Source organism: Silurus aristotelis (genome assembly GCF_946808225.1).
Source record: "Silurus aristotelis genome assembly, chromosome: 16".
In the NCBI taxonomy this organism is placed as follows: domain Eukaryota; kingdom Metazoa; phylum Chordata; class Actinopteri; order Siluriformes; family Siluridae; genus Silurus; species Silurus aristotelis.
Window position 1 is genome coordinate 4,006,273 of NC_139589.1, and position 21,941 is coordinate 4,028,213.

Below are 21,941 nucleotides of genomic sequence, written 5' to 3' on the forward strand. Positions count from 1 at the left end.
ACAGAATAGGAACATTTAAAACAACACTAGTTAAAAAACACAACATTCTCTATATATGTGTACTGCAAAAATAATAAATCGTATAACACCATATTCACACACCTTTGTTGCAACACAAGGATTAATTGTAAACAGTCTGTCTGCTGCATATGCAACTTGTTTTAGCGGTCCATGCTCTGCAATAATGCAAACATGCAACTGTATGAAGTCAGTCCAAGCACAACAATTAAGCTGGTCCAGACTGTAGTCTGATCTGTGCTGCCATATGTGGTCTTACTACCCGCTCTGCCAGAGCTGTCTCGAAACAAGATATCTACAGATCTCTCTGATCCTCAACCAACTTATCTGTATTTTCTGAGCCATTTCTATCTTGTCTATCTCTTTTAGTGTAAGTATTTTTAGTTACTAAGTATGTGGTAATTCAAGTCACATTGCTTTTAGAATTCACAGCTTTAATGAATGTAGTTACCATCTTATGTCAGTGGGAGTATATAATGGGAAAACATTATCCCTGGTGTGCTGTTTTTGTTTTTTTTTTTGTCTACGTGTGGTCTAAATATATGACAAAATGTATTAAAGATGTTTTGATGACTAATGTTGGCCTAACACCTTACAGATACAATTTATGGTGGGGTTTTCTATAAAATATTAATTTCGAAGGTCATTAGGAGTCACTGGGGGTGGTTCAGCACCTCATGTGGAGTGGACAGCGGCCTCTCTGCCCTGCAGCATGGATGCCCCGAGTCTGAATTAATGAATGCGACTTGATTTCTCAGTCAAGACGATTTAGTACAGCTGTACTTCTTTGTGTTGTATGTTTGTTTTTGAAAATGCAATTTCAAATTGATTTCCCTCTTTGCTGTTATAATATGCTCCAACAGCTTTTTCCACAGAGTGTGGCTGTAATGATTTAACAATTTATCCAAAAGAGAATCAGTAAAGTCAGGCACTAATGTTGAACAAGGGGGCTTGAGGTGCACTCAGTGTTCCAGTTCATCACAAAGGTGCTCAGTAGGATTGAAATCAAATCTTTCTACAGGCCACTCAAACTCTGGGCCTCACTTTATGCATAGGGCACCATGTTTGGACTGCTTAGTTTCAGTGAAGAGAAATTGTAATACTACAGCATGAAAAGATATCCAATACAATTGTGTGCATCTAACTTTATGGAACAGTTTGTGTATATACTGTTACATATATACATACATATACATATATAGTATAACAAGGTGCATTCCCCACCTCTATAATGTCATAAAGTTTTTTTAATTAGTTTGAGAAACCCTTTTCTCCCTGATGGCCAAAACCTTTAGATATATCATTTCTCCTATTCATTACAGTTTCTTGAGATCAACGATCAATGCATCATTTTGCTAGAAATGTGACAAAACTTTGAATGTAAAATATAAATGCTAAACATCTACACAGCTGATATAACATTTTATGATTAAGTCTCACTCGTTATCTCATCCTTGAGATAAAGTATATTGCATCCGATTCTCTAATTGCTTTCCCTGATCCTCTCTTCGCTTTCTCTTTCAGGGTCCTCTGGGTGTGGATGGTAAGAATGTAAGTACTTCAATCTGTCACCATCATATAATAATCTAGTAATATTCATAAAGTATTTGTACTTCATTTCTACTCTGATAGTGTAAGTTTACAAACTATACAGAAACATCACGTTAACACAATCAGGTAGTTCGACTGTTTTGTACACATAATGCAATTAGTTTCGATGCGTGTGAAATAATGATTGATTTTTTACAGGGTCTTCCTGGTCCTAAAGGCAGTCAGGTATGTTCTCGCCTCCCTATCAGACTTTATAGACTTTAAATGGTGCATTATAATCTAGGTCTGTGCATGTGGGCTAACAGCAAACAAATTTGGGTTATTAAAAGTCAGCAAATGAAGGGGGCATAAAAAAACACATCACTGTAGCACTAGTGTTTTTTTTTTTAAAGCGATTAAAAGCTTTAATCCCTGCCATAGTACAGCCACTCATAGCCAGGGTTAGGTAAACACAATTGCTTTATAGGTGGGAAGGATTTGATACTTTTTACACAATCACAGTGACACTAACTAGTCATAGGCACCTGTGAGCTCTTTTATGCAGAAGAGGGTCGATAGAACTTTCCTTTAAGTGTTTCATCCTGCCCAATGGCAATGCTTGAACGGCAAAGTGAGATGTTTTTGGCAAGTTTAATTTGTCTTGGAGGAAGCACATGTTTGCTTTGATAGAAATGCATAAACAGATTTTCCTACAGGTACATATGGTAAGGCATTGAGAAGTGGCAGAACATAAGAAACATAAACACATCCATAAACACATCCATCTGTCTATAGGCAAAATGGAATAGCTGAGTCCTATTCCTCTTGTGCTTCAAGTTCAATTAGTACATGCTCCATCATAGTTTACAACCTATTTTGCTGTACCCCAGATACACAAGAGACTGGAGTGTGACAACCACAGGAATGATAGCATTATTTTCACATTTCTAATATCTTGTTAAACATTTGTTTCAGATCACATATAATTATATGGATTATATAGCATGAATAATAGCAGTCAACATTTAACCATTTCATTTTAAATGCTTAAAAAACACATCAGTTTTTTTGACATCTGCCTTTTTTTTCTGCTAGGGGATACCAGGACCAAAAGGAGATAAGGTATGTATAGCTTCAGAAGGCAATCATTATGATATCAGTGAAGGTTTTCGCCTAATGTAAACCAGCCTTTAGATATTGCAGCACCTCTTTTTTAAAGCACAGCTTCAGGGGGTTTTGCATAACAGATTACACAACATATGTCAGATATAGTTGCACCCAAATAAGATCTAACTGTTTTCTCCACAGGGTGATCAGGGAGACGTTGGACCCAGGGTGAGTACTAATCATCAAACACTAAACTGATGCCCCACAGCACCAGTGAGCTCACACACACCAGGTTCTGTGTAAATCAGCAAGCCTGGTTTATTCTCCTGTAGAGCATTAGCATTGCAATTATAAACTGGATTTCCACACAAACTTAGTTCACATACAATTCATCCAAATATTTTTTGGAAATAAAGTGTTAGATAAACAAAAATACTAGCCAATTCCTACCAACACTCAAACTTTTCCCTGTTTGTTTTATGTCTTTTTTTTTTAAGTGCTATAATTACTCTCAATAGACTTTAGGCGGATGGTATACAAAGTTTGCTACCTAGTTAACCAATGTTGATTTATTTATTGATAAAAAGCACTTTTGCACGTAGCTCTGGATAAGGGTACCTGCTAAATGCTGTAAATGTAAATATAAACAAGCCAGTTCTCTTTTTTATACAAATTCTCCTTGACCAAACTAGTAAATAGAGGAGGATGAAGGTTAGTACATGCTTCTTCTGAAGCATATAAAGCTTGTAGATTGGTTTTTCAACTGTTGCCAATTTCCCCCCCCACAAGGAAACATAACACATTGTAAGGAAAGTGCTATCTGCCCTGACTGACTGGAGAGATTGTCAATGACTCCAACCCAGATAACAAGGTCAACATTGCTCCCCAGACTCTCAGCCATAGACAACTGAAGCAAAGTAAAAAGAAAGAGCATTATTAGAAATTATTTTTAAAATATATTAAAAAGAATAGTGATTCTCTAAAAAGCTATGGCTCATTCAGGTAGCTTTGGCTACTCACTGAGTGCTGCCTGTTGTTCCTTTTAAAGCTCGTACACAGTACAAGTTCTCTATTAGACTCTCACTATGAGGTGAATTGCATTATGGCAGTAAATAACTTATCTTCTTATTCAGGAGTTTGGCTTTGGCAGCCAGGATTAATCTTGAGATTCTGTATCCAACCTTCTCTAATGGATCCAATATTTAAATGGTCATATGTGTGTACTCGATGTTTGTATTTTTCAGATCCATCATGTTAGACCAACTGGCCAAAGTGTGCTATTTTTCACCTGTTATGCCAGTTTGTGCTATTAAAAACAGGTGGCTAGTCTGGAGTCTTGGAGGAGTTGTAAATGCTTTTGTGTGGTCTTCTTCATTACGGTTTGTGCTGTTAAGAATGAACTACGAACTACGATCTACGAACACAGCATAAGAAGACAGTGTCCATCCTATGTGTTTTTAATACACTGTGTCTTAACATAATAGTGTGTAGTTCTGTGTTCTGTTATATATTAATACATGTGTAATATCTAATGATCTAAGACCTATGGCATCTATTAATGCCTCTGGAGCAGAGCTGTGTAAGCCATTTCCTTTTAGATGGTAGGAAACAGTTTATGCGGCAGGTGATCAGAGTGTGACCCATGACTTCTGCCTTTTTCCCATCAGTCATAACAAGTTCCTGAACATGTCACTCATGGTATAGTTTATATATAAATGACTGAAGATAAACAAACTTTGTAAGTCTTTGCAGACAAAAGACAAAGTTCTCTCCCAGCATTCCCTTTCCAGTGGTCGCCATTATTTAATTATGGATATTGTATAATAAAGTGCCACAGCACCAAAAGCCACTGTTATTTTGGGAAAGAGAGTAAACTACTCTTGGGAAAAAGCTGCCTTTTTTGGACCCCTTACCATCCATGCCAACCGCAACACTAAATCGAAACCGTGTGCTCCAGTGAAAGGTAATCATATCCAGAAGTGCATGGTATCTGAAACAACAGTATAATAAGAATGTTTATAAGAGTCTACTAGTAATTTGTTGGCTGGGAACTAAGTCAGTGTGAATTACCTCAGCGCAAAGAGGCATGAAGATCACTGCTGCTCACTGCAAACACAGAGACATCTCATTCTCATTGTGTTTCAACATTGTCACTATTGACTTCCTTCATGCTATTTGTTATCCGAAATTGTTCTTGTTCTGTGTCCCTGATTTCTCCTGATGTCTTTCAGTGACCCTTGAATTTCTCTTCTGTTCTTCCAGGGCCCTCCAGCACACGCTGCCTCTGCTGGTCTTCTCAGTAATCAGATTCTTACAGTCAAGGTTTGTTCCTCCATTGGCCACTGCTCCTGTTCTTTTATGGCCATCACTTTTGTTTACCATTTTAACATTGTTCCTTACACAACTTCATTGAATGTTTCACTCTGGTTATTTTGCATGTGAATTCTTAAAATTAGAACTCTTGCATGTTCTGCTGAGATCTTGCACCTAAGCTGCTTCCTGCTAAGAAATTCTTCACAAGTCAGTATTCAATCCTGTTCTTTTTTCTCACACCTATTTCTTTTCCTTTCTCTGCACGCTGACAGATGGTATTTCTACACTAAGCTCATGGCTTCCTCACAGGTCAGAGTCGGTCGGCAAACATTCTGAAGGTATAGCAAGAACATCACGCAGGTTTCAGCTATTTCCCGCTGACTCTCATCGTCATCATTTCTCATCTTCACTTTTTTCCCCTTAGCTTCCTCTTGTACTTTTACTGACATATGGCATGCGTGTCCTTGGCCTTGACCCCACAATTAGCTCCTATAGAAGTCTGGACTGCTAACAGGCATGTCTGTTTTGAATTAGAGTGAGCAAAACCCGAGAGAGAGGTATATACAGCTCAGCGCGGTTGAACGCTTTGTTTACGGACATTACCGGAGAAAAATGTGCCACTTAAACCACAGCTAATGAAATGAATCAAAATAGTGTTTTCTCAGTTTGACAACTTAATATGCTGAAATGGGACTTTTTATATGAAACCATAGCCTTGAATCCTCTTTCTTTCGATGACAGTGCAGTTTGCCAGCAGCCTCTGTTTTGCAGTGAGGCTTCGGAAAACTGGCCCATTTCATTCTGCCACGTGCCTTTTAAACCAGTCAATTTCTGGGGCTTGTCCACGGCTGTCAAACGTCTCTGCTTTATTATGTATTGTATTGTGAAATGAATATGACACATGAATTGCTTGTGGGTGGCAAAAAACAGCCAAGTAACATTTAGTTGTCAAATTGAAACAAAAGGATATTACTGAGAAATTTTAATGATATAATGGGTTATATGTTTCATAAACTCTCTGTTTCTTTATCTATCTGTCTGTAGGGTGATCAGGGTCAGGCTGGGCCTCCAGGTCCCCCAGGGCCTCCTGGACCATCTGGCCTCAGAGGGCCCCCAGGAACCATGGGTACAGATGGACCCCAGGGCCACCCAGGAGAGCCGGTAAGTCAAGTGAAGTCAATTTTATTTCTATAGTGTTCACAATGGACATTGTCTCAAAGCAGCTTTAAAGAATTTAACAGTTAAGATGAACTAGGTGTATTTATCCCTGATGAGCAGCCATGGCGACTGTGGCAAGGAAAAACTCCCTTAGATGTTATGAGGAAGAAAACTTGAGAGGAACCAGACCTAAAAGGGGAACCCATCCTCATTTGGGTGACATCAAGAGTGTGATTATAAATCTTTAAACAATACAGAACACTGGAGAGTGAGAACTAACATGAGCACTGGAATGTGTGATTATGAGTAATGTCCTTCCTATAGTTTTATACAGCCAGTTGAGATTATGGAACTAGGAGCTACTGAGCAACTCATAAAAATAGCTCAACATTTGTGATCGTCACAGATCCAACACCAGCTTCTCCATGCTAGAGCCTTTAAACACTCAAGAAGGTCCAGTGTCCAAACTCCACATGAAGTGGGATTCAATTGGCACTGGTACGTCTCTAGATGGTTCGGGATGTTTGCGGGGTTGGCATCTACTTCTTTAAAGGTCCGTAATCTTCATGAGGTGGGACGTGGCTGGAGCTGGTGCAACCTCAGGATGCTTCGGGATGGGGAGAGAAAAAGAAGCAGTGGAGCGAAATTAGCGTAGCTGCTGTTCATGATATTAACAAGCACAAGTTGATAATGTGCATGTGATCAGATGTACCGGAGCACAAGATTATGATATGTGAGGTGTGTTATGTGTAGGACTACGTCTTTAATCTGCACTTAAACTGGGAGAGTGTGTCTAAGTCCAAAACACTGTCAGGAAGACTATTCCGAAGTTTAGGAGCTGAATGTGAGAATGCTCTACCACCTTTAGTGGACTTTGCTATTCTAGGAACTAGTAGAAGTCCAGAGTTTTGAGATCTCAAGGAGCGTGACGGATTGTAAGAGTGTGAAGATGGTGCATCCGCATTCATTTTGTCCACTGTGATGGGCTCATGCTTTATATGACTCAGACGCATCTGGAGGAATCCCTCTTTGTTCACCAGGTGTTGCTCTTCATGAAGTGACACCATTTACAAGAGTTAACCCAATGTTCAAGCTTGGGCTTAATTTTTCTTAATCAGAGACACACAAACGCAAAGGAAATGTGGTTCACTTGCTTTCCTCAAAATCTAATCTCTCTAGTCTGACATGGTGATGGTAGAACCAGAAGCATTTTATCTTAAGGTACCACTTTCCTTCTGTGTCCCATATATACACAATACATTTATTAGAAATGACAACTTTATCCACATCATCCAAGAATATAATACTGACATCTGATTGTTTTTTAACACTTTTCTAGACAAAAGCTTCAGAATCTTTGATTGGCTCTGCACACCTTTATGCATTTGTATTGTTGTGGACTTGTATACAGTGGGAGAACGTTTTTTTTTTAAGTTCACAGAATTGCATCTTATTTACTTTATATTTTAAAGAGCAGGTCATTGTGAGTAAATTGGATAATCTTTTCTGAGTGTTTTCATCACAATGTAGACTTTCCGGCGACTTCTACAAGTGCTTCGAGACAGAATTTCATAACGTATCTACTCGATTTCAAATGCTTTTATCTCTTTAAAACAATCAGAGAAACAAATTTGAGCAATTTTTACCTCCAAACCCTTTTCCCTCTATGTTTCCCTAACTCTCCCTGCCTATTTCTTTCCCCATAATGAGCATATGTTTTGTGCTCACATGCTCAAATGGCATTTCCTGTTTTTGTCATGCAAATTGTAAATGTGTTTATCCTTTTTTTGAGTGAAACCACCTCATTAACAACTTCAGGCCTGATGCCAAGGACCTGTCCTTTTCATCCAAGACCTAGGTCTCCAAAATGCATTGGTCTAAACAATAGATGGTCTTGTCTACCGAATTCATGTAATTTTTTACTTGTGGTACATGTATTAAAAACAAAAGGGAAGTTTGTTGGGTCCCTGGATGTCTCCATCCACAACTTGTGTTTTACTTATTAACCGATATGCGTGTGCATGTTTTTGCAAGTGCTCCACCTAAACACTTCCATGTTTCCCAACATTGTATTTATTGATGTTATTTCACAAAACTGGCGATTTAGCAAAAAAAACGACCTGGGCTTCACAATGCTGCATTTCCTCAAACATGTTTTTAGAACCATCATTCAAAACTACCAGACTGCAATATCATCGAGACTGGCTTTGTGTCGAGGGAAATTATTTATCCATGTAAATTAAAATAGGATCTGCAATATTCATCTACTACAACAGGCTTTCATCTGTGGGACATTATTTCTATCAAGTGCAGGAATCGATTATTGTAAAAAAAATTTTTTTTAAAAGCCATGTATATCAAGCCTGATTCTATTGTTTACACGTTTCTCTTTTATGTATAAGTTTCCCATTATAGCCTAAATATCTCTAAATTGTTTACAGACAGAACAAACAGTTTTCTCTGCACACGGCTCAACACAGACCTAAATGGTCCTTTGATCTGTGGTCTTAAACTGTGGTCATGAGTTGCATGAAGTGTATACGCTGCTACAGCTTAGGCTCAGGGTGCTTGTTAAAGTGAGACATCTAGTGGATAGTCTTAATTACCACACCTTTAACCTTAAATGAATTCTTCTTCTTCTTCTTCTTTCGGCTGCTCCCATTAGGGGTCGCCACAGCGGATCATCCGTCTCCATACCACCCTGTCCTCTACATCTGCCTCTTTCACACCAACTACCTGCATTTCTTCCCTCACCACATCCATGAACCTCCTCCTTGGCCTTCCTCTTTTCCTCCTCCCGGTGGCTCCATCTTCAGCATTTTTCTACCAATATAATTCATGTCCCTTCTCTGCACATGTCCAAACCATCTCAATCTCGCCTCCCTCACCTTGTCACCAAAACATCCTACATGTGCTGTCCCTCTAATAAACTCATTTCTAATCTTGTCCATCCTCGTCACTCCCAACGAAAACCTTAACATTTTCAGCTCTGCTACCTCCAGCTCCACCTTCTGTCTTTTACTCAATGCCACTGTCTCTAATCCATACAACATCGCAGGTCTCACCACAGTCCTATAAACTTTCCCTTTCATTCTTACAGATACTCTTCTATCATCAATCACTCCTGTCACTCTTCTCCACCCACTCCACCCTGCCTGCACTCTTTTCTTTACTTCTCTAACACACTCTCCATTACTTTGCACTGTTGACCCCAGGTACCTGAACTCCTCCACCTTCTCCACCTCTTCTCCCTGCAACCGCATCACTCCACTGCCCTCCCTCTCATTTACACACATGTACTCTGTCTTACTCCTACTGACTTTCATTTTCCTTCTCTCAAGCGCATATCTCCACCTCTCCAGGCTCTTCTCAACCTGCTCTCTACTCTCACCACAAATCACAATATCATCTGCAAACATCATAGTCCAGGGAGACTCCTGTCTGACCTCGTCCGTCAACCTGTCCATCACCACTGCAAACAGGAAAGGGCTCAGGTGATGCAGTCCAACCTTCACCCTGAACCAGTCTGTCGTACCTACTGCACACTTCACTGCCGTCACACTGTCCTCATACATGTCCTGCACCACCCTCACATACTTCTCTGACACACCTGACTTCCTCATACAATACCACAACTCCTCTCTCGGCACCCTGTCGTACGCTTTCTCTAAATTCACAAATACACAATGCAGCTCCTTCTGTCCTTCTCTATACTTCTCCATCAACATCCTCAAAGCAAATAAGGCATCTGTGGTGCTCTTCCTTGGCATGAAACCATACTGTTGCTCACAGATGGTCACCTCTTCTCTCAGCCTGGCTTCCACTACTCTTTCCCATAACTTCATGGTGTGACTGATCAACTTAATTCACCTGTAGTTACTGCAGGTCTGCACATCTCCCTTATGCTTAAAGATCGGTACCAGCACACTCCTTCTCCATTCCTCAGGCATCCTCTCCCCTTCCAGAATCCTGTTAAACAATCTGGTTAAAAACTCCACTGCCATCTCTCCTAAACATCTCCACGCTTCTACCGGTATGTCATCTGGTCCAACCGACTTTCCATTCTTCATCCTCTTAATCGCTGCTCTCACTTCCTCCTTACTAATCCTATCTACATCCTGCTTCACCAACTCCACATCCTCCAACCTTCTCTCTCTCTCTGATTTTCCTCATTCATCAGCTGCTCAAAATACTCCCTCCATCTTCTCAACACACTCTCCTCATTAGTCAACACATTTCCCTCTCCATCCTTTATTGCTCTAACTTGCAGTACATCCTTCCCAGCTCGGTCCCTCTGCCTGGCCAATCGGTATAAATCCTTTTCTCCTTCCTTAGTGTCCAACCTCTTATACAGCTCCTCATATGCCTTTTCCTTGGCTTTTGCCACATCCCTTTTTACCTGCTGCGCATCTCCTTGTACTCCTGCCTACTTTTCTCATCACTCTGTCGATCCCACTTCTGTTTTGCCAACCTCTTTCCCCTAATGCTCTCCTGCACTTCCTCATTCCACCACCACGTCTCCTTGTCTTGCTTTCTATTTCCAGATGTCACACCAAGTACTTTTCTAGCTGCCTCCCTCATCACTCCTGCAGTAGTTGCCCAATCATCCGGCACCTCTTCACCACCACCAAGCCCCTGTCTGACCTCTTCCCTGAACCTCACACTACACTCTTCCTCCTTCAGTTTCCACCATCTTATTCTTCTTTCAATCCTTACTTTCCTCCTCTTCTTCTTCGCCTCCAAAACCATCCTACAGACCACCATCCGATGCTGTCTAGCTACACTGTCCCCCGCCAACACCTTACAGTCTCCAATCTCCTTCAGGTTGCATCTCCTACACAGAACATAATCCACCTGTGTGCACCTTCCTCCACTCTTATACGTCACCCTATGATCCTCCTTCTTCTTAAAATACGTGTTCACCACTGCCATTTCCATCCTTTTAGCAAAATCTACCACCATCTGCCCTTCCACATTCCTCTCCTTAAAACCATACCTACTCATCACCTCCTCATCACCTCTGTTCCCTTCACCTACATGCCCATTAAAGTCTGCCCCAATCACCAATCGTTCTTTCCTAGGTACACCATCTACCACTTCATCTAATTCACTCCAGAATCTTTCCTTCTCCTCCATCTCACAGCCAACTTGTGGAGCATAGGCACTGATGACATTTATTATCATCCCTTCAACCTCCACCTTCACGATCATCACCCTATCAGAAACTCTCTTCACCTCCACTACACTCTTACAGTACTCTTCCTTCAGAATCACCCCCACACCATTTCTCTTTCCATCCACACCATGATAAAACAGTTTAAACCCACCTCCAATGTTCCTGGCCTTACTCCCTTTCCACTTGGTCTCCTGAACACACAGCATATCTACCTTTCTCCTCTCCATCATATCAGCTATCTCTCTCCCTTTACCCGTCATAGTACCAACATTTAAAGTACCAACCCGAACCTCTACTCTCCTACACTGCTCCTTTCCCTGCCGTCTCTGTAGACATCTTCCTCCTCTCCTTCTCCTCCTTCGGCCAACAGTAGCCCAATTTCCACCGGTACCCTGTCGGCTAGCGATACCTGTGGCGGTCGTTGTTAACCCGGGCCTCGACCGATCCGGTATGAAATTCTCATTTGTGATCCGCATATTTGATTTGGCACATGTTTTACGCTGGATGCCCTTCCTAACGCAACCCTCCCCATTTACCCGGGCTTGGGACCGGCACTAAGAGTGCACTGGCTTGTGCCCCCCTAATGGCTGGGTTTTTACCCTTAAATGAATTAATTTACTAAATATAGATCTTCTTTCTAACAGGGTCTTCCTGGCAAAGATGGGAATGAGGTTGGTATTTTAGGTGTTGCATCAAATGTGCATTAAGTATACAGCATCAAAATGTTTGATTAAATTTTCTTTTGACTATCTTTGTGCTACTCTCCTTAAAAGGGTCCAAGAGGGCTACCTGGTATAAAGGTAAGTCCTTCATTGTTATTGGTTTATTTATTCTCGTTGGCAGTGGTGTAAAGTATTTGGGTGAATGTACTTCGTTAATGTGCTTATGTAATTTTTGGTCACCTTCTAGTTTTGCTGAGTACCAAAGATATAAGAAACTTTTACTCTCTTATTAAAATACATCATTCAATATTTGTAATATATATTCCACTATACCTTTGCACCTCTGTTGGAGATGTCATTAGGGCTCAAAACTTCCCAACCTTCATCTGCTGCCTATGAGCAACTTTTTAAAACTGCTGGCCTCATTAAAAAGAGATTTAGGAGATTCTAAAGAGATTCCTAAAACTTTAAGAACCAAACTATAAGTTTAAGTTGTATAAAATGTATGGCCCTCTCTGAGACTGAGAACTGCATCAAATCACAGTCAGCTCTGAATATTTGGTTTTACTTTATCTGAAATGATTTACTTTAATTGTATTTGTCCATTAAATACAAATGTTCTTTTTGTGACATGGTACTGTCATGAACATGCCTTTTGGAAAGATTTATTTACTGCTTCGTCTTTTTTGACAGACTTGTTTGATCTTTGTTTTATTCTGGCATGTTAAGAGGGTGTTGTGTTGATGGTTAATGCAGTGTTGATGTGTACAATTTGATTTGTATTTTAGGAAATAAAACCTCACAAATTGTTTTTGGCTTTTTTCACTTACATGTGTCTTGGTGTTGAGGACTAGTGCTTCTTTGCGCCTACATTCAATATGAATCAATACTTAAGTAGTGATCAAATCAGATTCTATAAGACTTTTACTCAAGTCATATTAGATGATTTTGGTGGTCTAGTGGTTAGGATGCGGCGCATTCACAGCTGCGGCCTGGGTTCAATCCCCGGTCAGGGAACCAACCCCAGCCACTCTTAGTGCTGGTCCCAAGCCCGGATAAATAGGGAGGGTTGCGTTAGGAAGGGCATCCAGCTTAAAAACATGTGCCAAATCAAACATGCGAAAGATCTGCTGTGGCGACACCTAACGGGAGAAGCTGAAAGAAAGAAAGAAAGAAAGAAAGAAAGAAAGAAATATTAGATGATTTTTTACTTCTAACCCTAACCATTACCCTAGAGTAAGTGTTACTGTACGGTACCTATACTTTTACTCAAGTAGGATTTTAAGGTACTTTTTACTAATCTGCTTTTGGGTCTGTTTCAATGTCATGACACTGGCTCTGTTGTTCAATCTCATCCAGGGTGATGTTGGAGAGCCTGGAATGACTGGACTTCAGGGTCCTTCAGGGCTAAAGGTAAGTTGTTAAACCTTCTCTTGAATGAATTCCTAAAACAATTAACCTCAGTACTATTCACAGCATGTGTTTTGTATTTTAAGACGTTTCTCAAGCATTTCTTTTTTTTATTTCATTGTTGTTCTGCAGGGAGAACAAGGTGAGCCAGGTGTTGAAGGGAAAAGAGGCATGGATGGACCACCAGGCATGCAGGTACAGCTAATGCACAGTATCACCGAGCATATGAACTAAATCAGATAGTATTTACTCCATGATGCACATTAGTATTAATTAACAAACTCAGCTGCACACTTACCTTTACAGGGAGAGAAAGGAGATACTGGATCACCAGGACTCCAGGTAATGTCCCAAATCCAAGAATGTGATGAAATTGAAAAACAATAATATAATATTATTAGTAATATTTATATTCTGTATATTAACTTCCTTGTCTTCATTTCTTGACCTTCCTTATCCTGATTACTTTGCTGGGGAGAAGGGTCCTCCAGGAGTCTCTGAAAACATTGATCTGTCTAAAAGGTTACATATTTTGCCGGTGGGTATTTTTCAGTCCATTATAAAAATCTACTGACATATTCATTGCAGGACTGTTACATAACATCAGATAGTTTCAGACTTAACTTCTATTACAAACTTTACACTACAGGGTCCACCGGGTCCACCAGGACCTCCAGGGGGGCAAGGAGTAAAGGTAAGAATAATATTAAAAAGTAAGAGAATAGAATAGTAAGAGAAATTCTTTCTTTAAATATACCAGCGATGTTAGGTAGCTGAAGTCAGAGCACAGGGTCAGCAATGATACAGCACACCTGAAACAGAGATAGTTAGGGGCCTTGCTCAAGGGCTCAAGGACCCCTCAACCTTCTGATCAGTAACCCAGAACCTTATGCACTGAGCTACCACTCCCCCAGATCTTACTTTATGGCTCAGTCCCACTGAATATCACTCCTTTCATACACTGCAAGCAGAAGCAGTCCCTGGTCTAAGCAAAATTAGACAATCCATTAGGTTGCCCACCTATATACTGGTTGCCACGTAAAAAGTGGGGTAAATCGCAACATTGGTTACATGCAAGCAAAGTAGGCGTGTAACGGTACACGTATTCGTACTGACATTTTTCGGTACAGGGCTTTTAGTTCGGTACACACGTGCACCAAATGCAATCTCTTTTACGTGCAGAACATAGTTACAATCCATGTTCCCTCAGGAACGTGTTAAGCTGCGGACCGCAAGTTTGTTTAGTCTTCGCCTCGCACTTTGAGCACATTTTTTATTATTATTATTGAACTTGAAAACATACACAACAATGCAAGGAAAGAAAAGAAACACTAAAGAATCGCATGCATGACTGCGCTAAAGAATCCATAGCGCTAACCTTAGCCATTAATCAGGAAGTGGTTAGCGGCTAACGCTAGCGCTATGGATTCTTTACAGTTTTTTCTCTTAAAAGGAGAAAATCCGAACAATTCTACATTACAAGGGAGCAAATGAATGAAGGATGGAAGGAATGAAGATATTTTTTAAAGTATCTTAAAATAGGTAGAACAGTAAAACATATTTGGAAAATATAATACTAAATGTAAAACACACACACACACACACACACACACACACTTACATACACATCTGCATTACCCAAATGGGGTCCAACAAATGTAAACTATTTAATTCAAAATTTCCATCAATTTAATTGTATTTAATCAATTTAATTTGTGCCATAATAAAAAAGTGTATTGTCTTAATTTGATTTATTTTATTTTTTATTTTATTTAATTCAATATTATTATTATTTAACCAGGCAGGCATTATATTTAAAAATGTTTTAAGAATGCAAACAGTTGAAATGTGGATTATCACAAATGTTAATAATAAACTGTGTTAATAAAAAAAAAAAAGCAATTTTATATTTTGCGTTTCTTGCCCCAAACCGTACCGAAATTGTATTATCATTAGGGATGTCATTACACATTTAGAAGCCGTCCAAATATGTTAATTAGTCAAAAAATTCAATAGATAAATAAATGTATGGGAAGGGGATGCTTTTTTAATGGACTTTTTAATAAGGATTAAGCTTAGCCTTCATACCAACATAAAGTCCTATCATAAATTCTATTTTATTTTATAATTTGTTTTAACATGCTTGCACCAATGTGTATACCGTATGTCCCACAATGTATATATCATTGATTCAGACAACAGGATACTGTCACAGCCTCAAACATGACTCAGGAGCAATGTATTTACTTCAGTCATTTACATGACATTTGTACAAGGATTGTTTTTGTTTAATCAGTGAGATGTGATGTATTAACAGGGAGAGATGGGGTCTCCTGGGATTGCTGGCACTGAAGGCAAACAGGTAAAGTAAATTATATATATACTATGTATTGTATGATATCTTTTCTGTAGTGTATGGATAAACAAGCTAAACATTGTGATTTTTTTTTATCGACTTTCTGACCTGGTGATCCACCTCTCTTCTCACAGGGTGAAAAGGGGGAAAGAGGAGATAAAGGAGAACCTGGAGTGTCAGGAGAAAAGGGAGAGAAAGGAGATATAGGTCAGCCTGGGCCAGCGGTGAGTGTGGGGCAAAGTATATAATATAAATTGACTAATGATTCAAAGTAAATGTGGCGTTGTTTAAAAAAAGTGTTTTCATCTACAAGGAAGAGTATTGATTTAAATGTATGTGTTCATTTCAGGGAGCTGATGGGCAGAAAGGAGACAAAGGAGACTCCAGAATTGAAGACAATATGGTGCGAATATCTTTATATGTATTCTCTTTTTTTTTTTTTTTTTTTTTTTTTTTTTTTTTTTTGCTACATTGGTTTTAATAAAACCAGAAATCCTGCACCTTAGTTAATATATTCACTTGATAAATGCAAAAAAAATTCTAATAATGTAATAAAAAAAATCTCTTTTTAGGCTCAAATTATTCCATTGCCAGGTCCTCCAGGACCACCTGGCCCTCAAGGAATCATGGTAAAAACATTTAAAAAAATGCAACCATTGTTTAGGGCTCCATATACAAATCTAATAACACCCTCATTTTACATCATTTATTCTTAGGGACTTCATGGAATACCTGGCCAAAAGGTACACTTGTAATAGCAGTTTGAAATGAGAAAAATCATTTACAATGACAGTTTTCTGTTCATTTTGGACTAATCGCAGGATATATGTACATATGTGCATGTATTTTAATTTAGGGAGAGCAAGGGGAGGCAACAAAAGGAGAAAAGGGGGACGTTGGAGAGAAAGGTCCACATGGGCTACGGGTAAACCATGGTTTTCACCTCATAGTGGTTTATAATGTCACATCATGAATGCTAAATAACTGTTCATGATAGTAGCCATGCAAAAGGACAAATTTGTATATGATCTAGTGTGCACTGTAAGTCTGATATGGTTCTCCTTCAATATGTTCAGGGTCTTCAGGGTTATCCTGGATCTGATGGCTTGGTGGGTCTTCCAGGAGCAAAAGGTGAAAAGGTCAGTGCCTTCAAAAAAAGACATGATAACTTGAATTTAATTTGGGTATTAGATTTGGAAAACATCATTTTCACTGCTTTCTGTTCAAACAGGGAAAACAAGGAGAGCCTGGATTAGATGTGAGTAGACTTTGGACACAATCATATAGAATTTTATACATATAATATTATATAGTTTTTATATTATCATATAGCATTATATAAACTCTTACCGACTTCATCTCTTTCCATACAGGGTTTCCCAGGTTTCCGAGGAGAGAAGGGTGACAGAGGCGAAAGAGGAGAAAAGGTTGAAAAATAGACACTCCTTAGACATTTTTGTAGTTCATGTGGGGTGGGTGAATATTTAATATAATTATATAATGCTTCTTTCTATCTATTTCAGGGTGAAAGAGGCTCATTGGGGAAAAGGGGTCTAAAAGGAGAGAAAGGAGAGCAGGGGCCTCCAGGGCTGGATCAGCCTTGTCCTGTGGTATGTCATTCACCTTATTCTGCACTGTGGAATGTAATTAATATGTTTATTTGGTAGTATTATATACAATCCTAATTCCAAAATAAGTTGGGACACTGAAAAAAATAAATAAAAACAGGATGCAATGATTTGCAAAATGCATATTTTATTCACAATAGGAAATGTACGAATTTAAATTTTTTATTTGATGGTTGTAACACGTCTCAAAAAAGTTGGGACGGGGCAACACAAGTCCGGAAAAGTAAGTGTTATTAAAATTTAACAGTTGGAGAAATATTTTGCAACTAATTACACAACAGGTGTATTGTATCTTAGAGATGCAGAGTCTCTCAGAAGTAAAGATGGGCAGAGAGGGTCTAAGATTCTTGCGAGGGTAGGGATGAATGTTTGTAGAAAGTATATGGTTTTGAGAATTTATATGATTTTGTAATTGATCACCAAGTCACCAAGGTCAAATGTAAAAAATTGTTTTAATTTAATAGCGTCCTTCCTGTTCAAAGTATATTTCAAAGGAATAGTGGGCATACAAACTAGTTCTAAGATGGTCTATAGTTTTAAGTCATTTACTGTCCTTTTTTTATTTAAAGGACCGGGATGGACTACCAATTGCAGGATGCTGGCATAAGGTTTGTGTTTTACCATTTGAACATTTTTAAATGTGGTGTTTTGTTTCCTGAATACTGAATTAAACTTTGTTGTCTTGCTCTCTTGCAGTGATAACGAACCAGAAGCTTTGGAATCTGTAAATACGGATATATATATATATTTGAACTAACATTTTTTTTACTTTTTTCCTCTTAAATTTTTGTATGTTCTATGTTATATACTGAGAGTTGATTACAAAAGATACTTTAAGCTCCATGTGGACTATATTGTTTTTTTTTATATTGCTGCTTTTTCAGCAATGAACGACTAATTTGGAGGACTAAAGCAGAAAAGGTTGCTTTGAGATCAACTGTGGATTGCACATGGACTTAAGGTCTGAGGGAGAACTTTGATGCTGGTCTAGACTTCAGAAAAACCACCAGCATTTGGATATAACAACCGTAACCAGCAAAAAAACCAAATCCGTCTAACAGACTGTGCAGCATGAAACATGATTCTGAACTGAACTGTTTTAAGCAGTCCTTGTTTTGCTAAAACACTCAGTTTGTACATTTTTACTTTTTTTTTTAAAGGATAAAATTTATCAGCAGCAAAGAATTTCATGGTGTGTAATTGTGAAAACTGTACTACCCTGAGAGAGTCATCGCTGTGATTGTAGATGAGACAACTCAAAAATGCAACTGCATGGGATTTTAATTATTGCATGGAAAAAAACTCCAGATGAAGAAGTACTCATGTCAAAAGAAACCGGTCTGTTTTTGTTTTTTTTACAGCTAAATAAAAATCTGGAAATGAAACCATTATAATATTAAAGTTTGCACTACAAGAGGACAGGAAGTAAATGAGATTTTGAGCTCATAAGAATTTAAACTTTTTAATCACTGTTTTTTTTTATTTTTTATTCTGTGTAAATAATATGTATAGTTATTCCCCTTCATTTTTAATACGGTTGTCCTTATGAAATACAACGATTTGTTTTGTGTATTCCTCTCAACATTTCTTTAATACAGTGCCTGTCAAAAGTGTGAGAACATCTAGTCTTCAAAGTTTTTAAGAGATACATGCATGTTTCTTTTGTTTATATGCAACAAACTAGGTAATTTAACATGAATGAAGATTTTATTCAACCAAACAAATTTAGAAATGTACATTTGTTCAACTTTATTTTCATTTAAAAATAATTTTGTAATATGAATAACAGCTTTTTACACTCTTGGCACCTGGATAGTTTGTTTTTCCAGTCATTCAGCTGAAACTCTTTGACTCTGTTCCTCATGTAAAATTTGCTAAAGGTGTTCTTCACTAGTTGGAGATATTATTTTGACCTTGCGATCCAGTTAATCTCAGAGCAATTCAATAGCATTTAGTTGCAGTGACTGGGCAGGTCATTCCATGATAGATAACACTATAGATGACTGTTTGCTCTCTAAATACCGTTTACTGAGCTTAGATGCACACTTCATCTCAGTGCCTTTTGGTATGGTGAAGTCGGTTACAATGAGCTGTAGTCCAGACGGATTTCCATGGTTGAAGTATGGAATGGCAGCCATGTTGGTTCAGGATTCCTTTTACTTTCCAGAATAAGTCTCCAACCTTCCCTGCTCCAAATCAACCCCAAAACATTAAGCTTCAACATTCATTCTTTGACTGTGTGAGTAAGGCAGTCTGGTAACCTCTTCTGCTAACATCCTCTCCTGTTCTCCATCTTACACCAGTTCTTCTGTTAGAGCCTACAGAGTCTACAGAACTATCTTCAATAAATTTACTGTCAAAGTCTTTCCATATTTTTACTTTTAACTTGGTTACCTAGGCACATGCATGTGTCTCAAAAACCATAAACGACACAATGTTTCCAAACTTTTGACAGGCCCTGTACATTTGTACATTTGTGTCATGCAGTAGGAGTGTTAATAGCATGCTGTGTTATATTGTTTTACATATTTTACAGCTGTGTTTTGTATCAGTTTGATCTGATTTGTGTTTTATATTGATGGATGTATTTTTTAGCTGGACAAATATGTTTTGATTGTGTAGTTTGGTCACAAGAGCTCCAAGGGCTCGAATAGTATAACTTTAATTAATTTGATTCCATTATTGTATGATGGGGTTGTTTTATATGCCTTTTAACAGCCAAACCGACAGTCTACTTATCTTTTGGTACAATTAACATGGAAACTCTAAAGAAATTAATAATAAATTTATAGCTGATTTGTACATTTTTATTAAACTGTTTATTTTTTAACCTCTGACCACAGGCTTCTTGTTGATTCAAGTGTTGTTGTTTAGTTTCTCCAAACATTCAGTTGAAATACTTTGCCATGTCTTTTGTAAAACTTGTCAAATAGGTTCTTTACTGGCTGGGGATTTCTTTCTGACTTTGTAAACCAGTTCATCCCAGAGCAGTTCAATAGGATTTAGATGCGTTACCTGGGCAGACCATTCTATGGTAGATAACACTCCGGCTGACTGTTTGCTCTCTAAATAACACTTACAGAGCTTCAACGTACGCTTCGGGTCATTGTTTTGTTGTATGGTAAAGTCAGGTCCAATTAGTCCAGACAGTCACAGTGCAGACGGAGTTACATGGTGCTGAAGTGTGGAAAAGTAGCCATGTTGGTTCAGTATTCCCTGTTTTTTTTATACAATTAACATGGAACTCTTCAGACAAAAGAAATCAATAATGATTTTATAGCTGAATGGTGCATTCTGAATACACTTTATTTTTCCATCCCTTGACCACAGACTTGTTGATTCAAGTGTTGTTTTTGGAAGTTATACGTTTTTTTGTTGTAAAATCACTGCATTAAGTACCTTAAGTACCACTATATCCATCATATAAAATGACTTAATCAGGCTATTCACATTATAATGGTGCATGTTTGTGCAGGGGGAATATAGTAAGGTGTGAAACTAAATTAGGTTTAAGTGATATTAATTGTAAAATAAAACATTATTTAAGAAACATTATTGTAAATGTTTTTCAGATGATTTATGCATGAAAACGTATGATTTATAAAAAAAATATAATAAAAAAAATAATTAAAATTTAACCCCAAACCCTGAATCATTATTATGTTATGAGCCAGTATACCAACCACTTGTGTCAGGTTTCCGTAGTGTAGTGGTTATCACGTTCGCCTCACACGCGAAAGGTCCCCGGTTCGAAACCGGGCGGAAACACATTTATGCTTTTTTCTTTTGCATAATTCAGCTTTTTATACCCACGATACGATTGCATTTTTTACATGAATAAATAAATAAATATATTTCACGTAATAATATAAACAAAATAAATATTTAACTTGAATCTGCCGCCGTTTAATAACAGGAGGCTCAGCGTTGTCATTCGTCAGCCGCTAGGGGGCGCCGAATGTACTCTATTATCTACAGCAGATGGGGATCGGTTCTATAATTGGCCTGTACCTGGACCTTACTTTGTATGCAAATATAAAACCTAAAAAAGCGAGTTTTTGTAGAATTTCTTTATAGGAATATTCCCAAAACACTAGTCTGAAGTTACAAAAATTATGATACACAAAAAAATTTATGCAGTTTCTAGGGCAAATTTGTAAATGCTTGATGAGCTACGTAGATTAAACAGCTCAATCTCATCGCAGTGGTCTTCAGTACCCAATATACAGCCCTGAGGTACAGCCAGAGGTCCCCAGGATTAATATTATTTAATATACCCCAGTAATTTTAATTTAATTTAATTACGTGTTGTTTGTATTACAATTGTAACATGGACACTGTCCCGAAGCTATTTACAGAGAGAAATAGCTTATACAATTAGAATGATATAAGTTTAGGAAAATCTTCCTGAGATGGCATGTGGAAGAAACCCTGAGAGGAACCAGACTGAAAAGGGAACACATTTTCATCTGAGTAGCACCAAATGTTTAGTCATTACAGTTCCATCATTGTTGAAGTTTACTGTTCAGTGTTCAGTGAGACACTCAATTCATTCCAACTGCAGTCCTTAGCCATTGTAGAAG

General features: G+C 38.3%; 1 protein-coding gene across 1 annotated transcript in view; it reads left to right on the forward strand.

Moving 5' to 3' along the window:
* The window catches only part of col23a1b (collagen type XXIII alpha 1 chain b), a 69,781-nt gene extending 49,586 nt beyond the window's left edge, over nucleotides 1-20,195 (forward strand). The window contains exons 6-30 of the mRNA XM_083565390.1: nucleotides 1,543-1,569; nucleotides 1,768-1,794; nucleotides 2,644-2,670; nucleotides 2,857-2,883; nucleotides 4,918-4,977; nucleotides 6,013-6,129; nucleotides 11,947-11,973; nucleotides 12,076-12,102; nucleotides 13,324-13,377; nucleotides 13,507-13,569; nucleotides 13,681-13,716; nucleotides 13,856-13,912; nucleotides 14,024-14,068; nucleotides 15,692-15,736; nucleotides 15,865-15,954; nucleotides 16,080-16,133; nucleotides 16,303-16,359; nucleotides 16,447-16,473; nucleotides 16,587-16,655; nucleotides 16,807-16,869; nucleotides 16,962-16,988; nucleotides 17,104-17,157; nucleotides 17,254-17,340; nucleotides 17,928-17,966; nucleotides 18,055-20,195. Of these exons, the coding sequence (XP_083421516.1) occupies nucleotides 1,543-1,569; nucleotides 1,768-1,794; nucleotides 2,644-2,670; nucleotides 2,857-2,883; nucleotides 4,918-4,977; nucleotides 6,013-6,129; nucleotides 11,947-11,973; nucleotides 12,076-12,102; nucleotides 13,324-13,377; nucleotides 13,507-13,569; nucleotides 13,681-13,716; nucleotides 13,856-13,912; nucleotides 14,024-14,068; nucleotides 15,692-15,736; nucleotides 15,865-15,954; nucleotides 16,080-16,133; nucleotides 16,303-16,359; nucleotides 16,447-16,473; nucleotides 16,587-16,655; nucleotides 16,807-16,869; nucleotides 16,962-16,988; nucleotides 17,104-17,157; nucleotides 17,254-17,340; nucleotides 17,928-17,966; nucleotides 18,055-18,057 (1,209 nt within the window). The 3' untranslated portion in view covers nucleotides 18,058-20,195. The remainder of the gene's footprint in view (nucleotides 1-1,542; nucleotides 1,570-1,767; nucleotides 1,795-2,643; nucleotides 2,671-2,856; nucleotides 2,884-4,917; nucleotides 4,978-6,012; nucleotides 6,130-11,946; nucleotides 11,974-12,075; nucleotides 12,103-13,323; nucleotides 13,378-13,506; nucleotides 13,570-13,680; nucleotides 13,717-13,855; nucleotides 13,913-14,023; nucleotides 14,069-15,691; nucleotides 15,737-15,864; nucleotides 15,955-16,079; nucleotides 16,134-16,302; nucleotides 16,360-16,446; nucleotides 16,474-16,586; nucleotides 16,656-16,806; nucleotides 16,870-16,961; nucleotides 16,989-17,103; nucleotides 17,158-17,253; nucleotides 17,341-17,927; nucleotides 17,967-18,054) is intronic.
* Nucleotides 20,196-21,941: the final 1,746 nt, after the last annotated feature.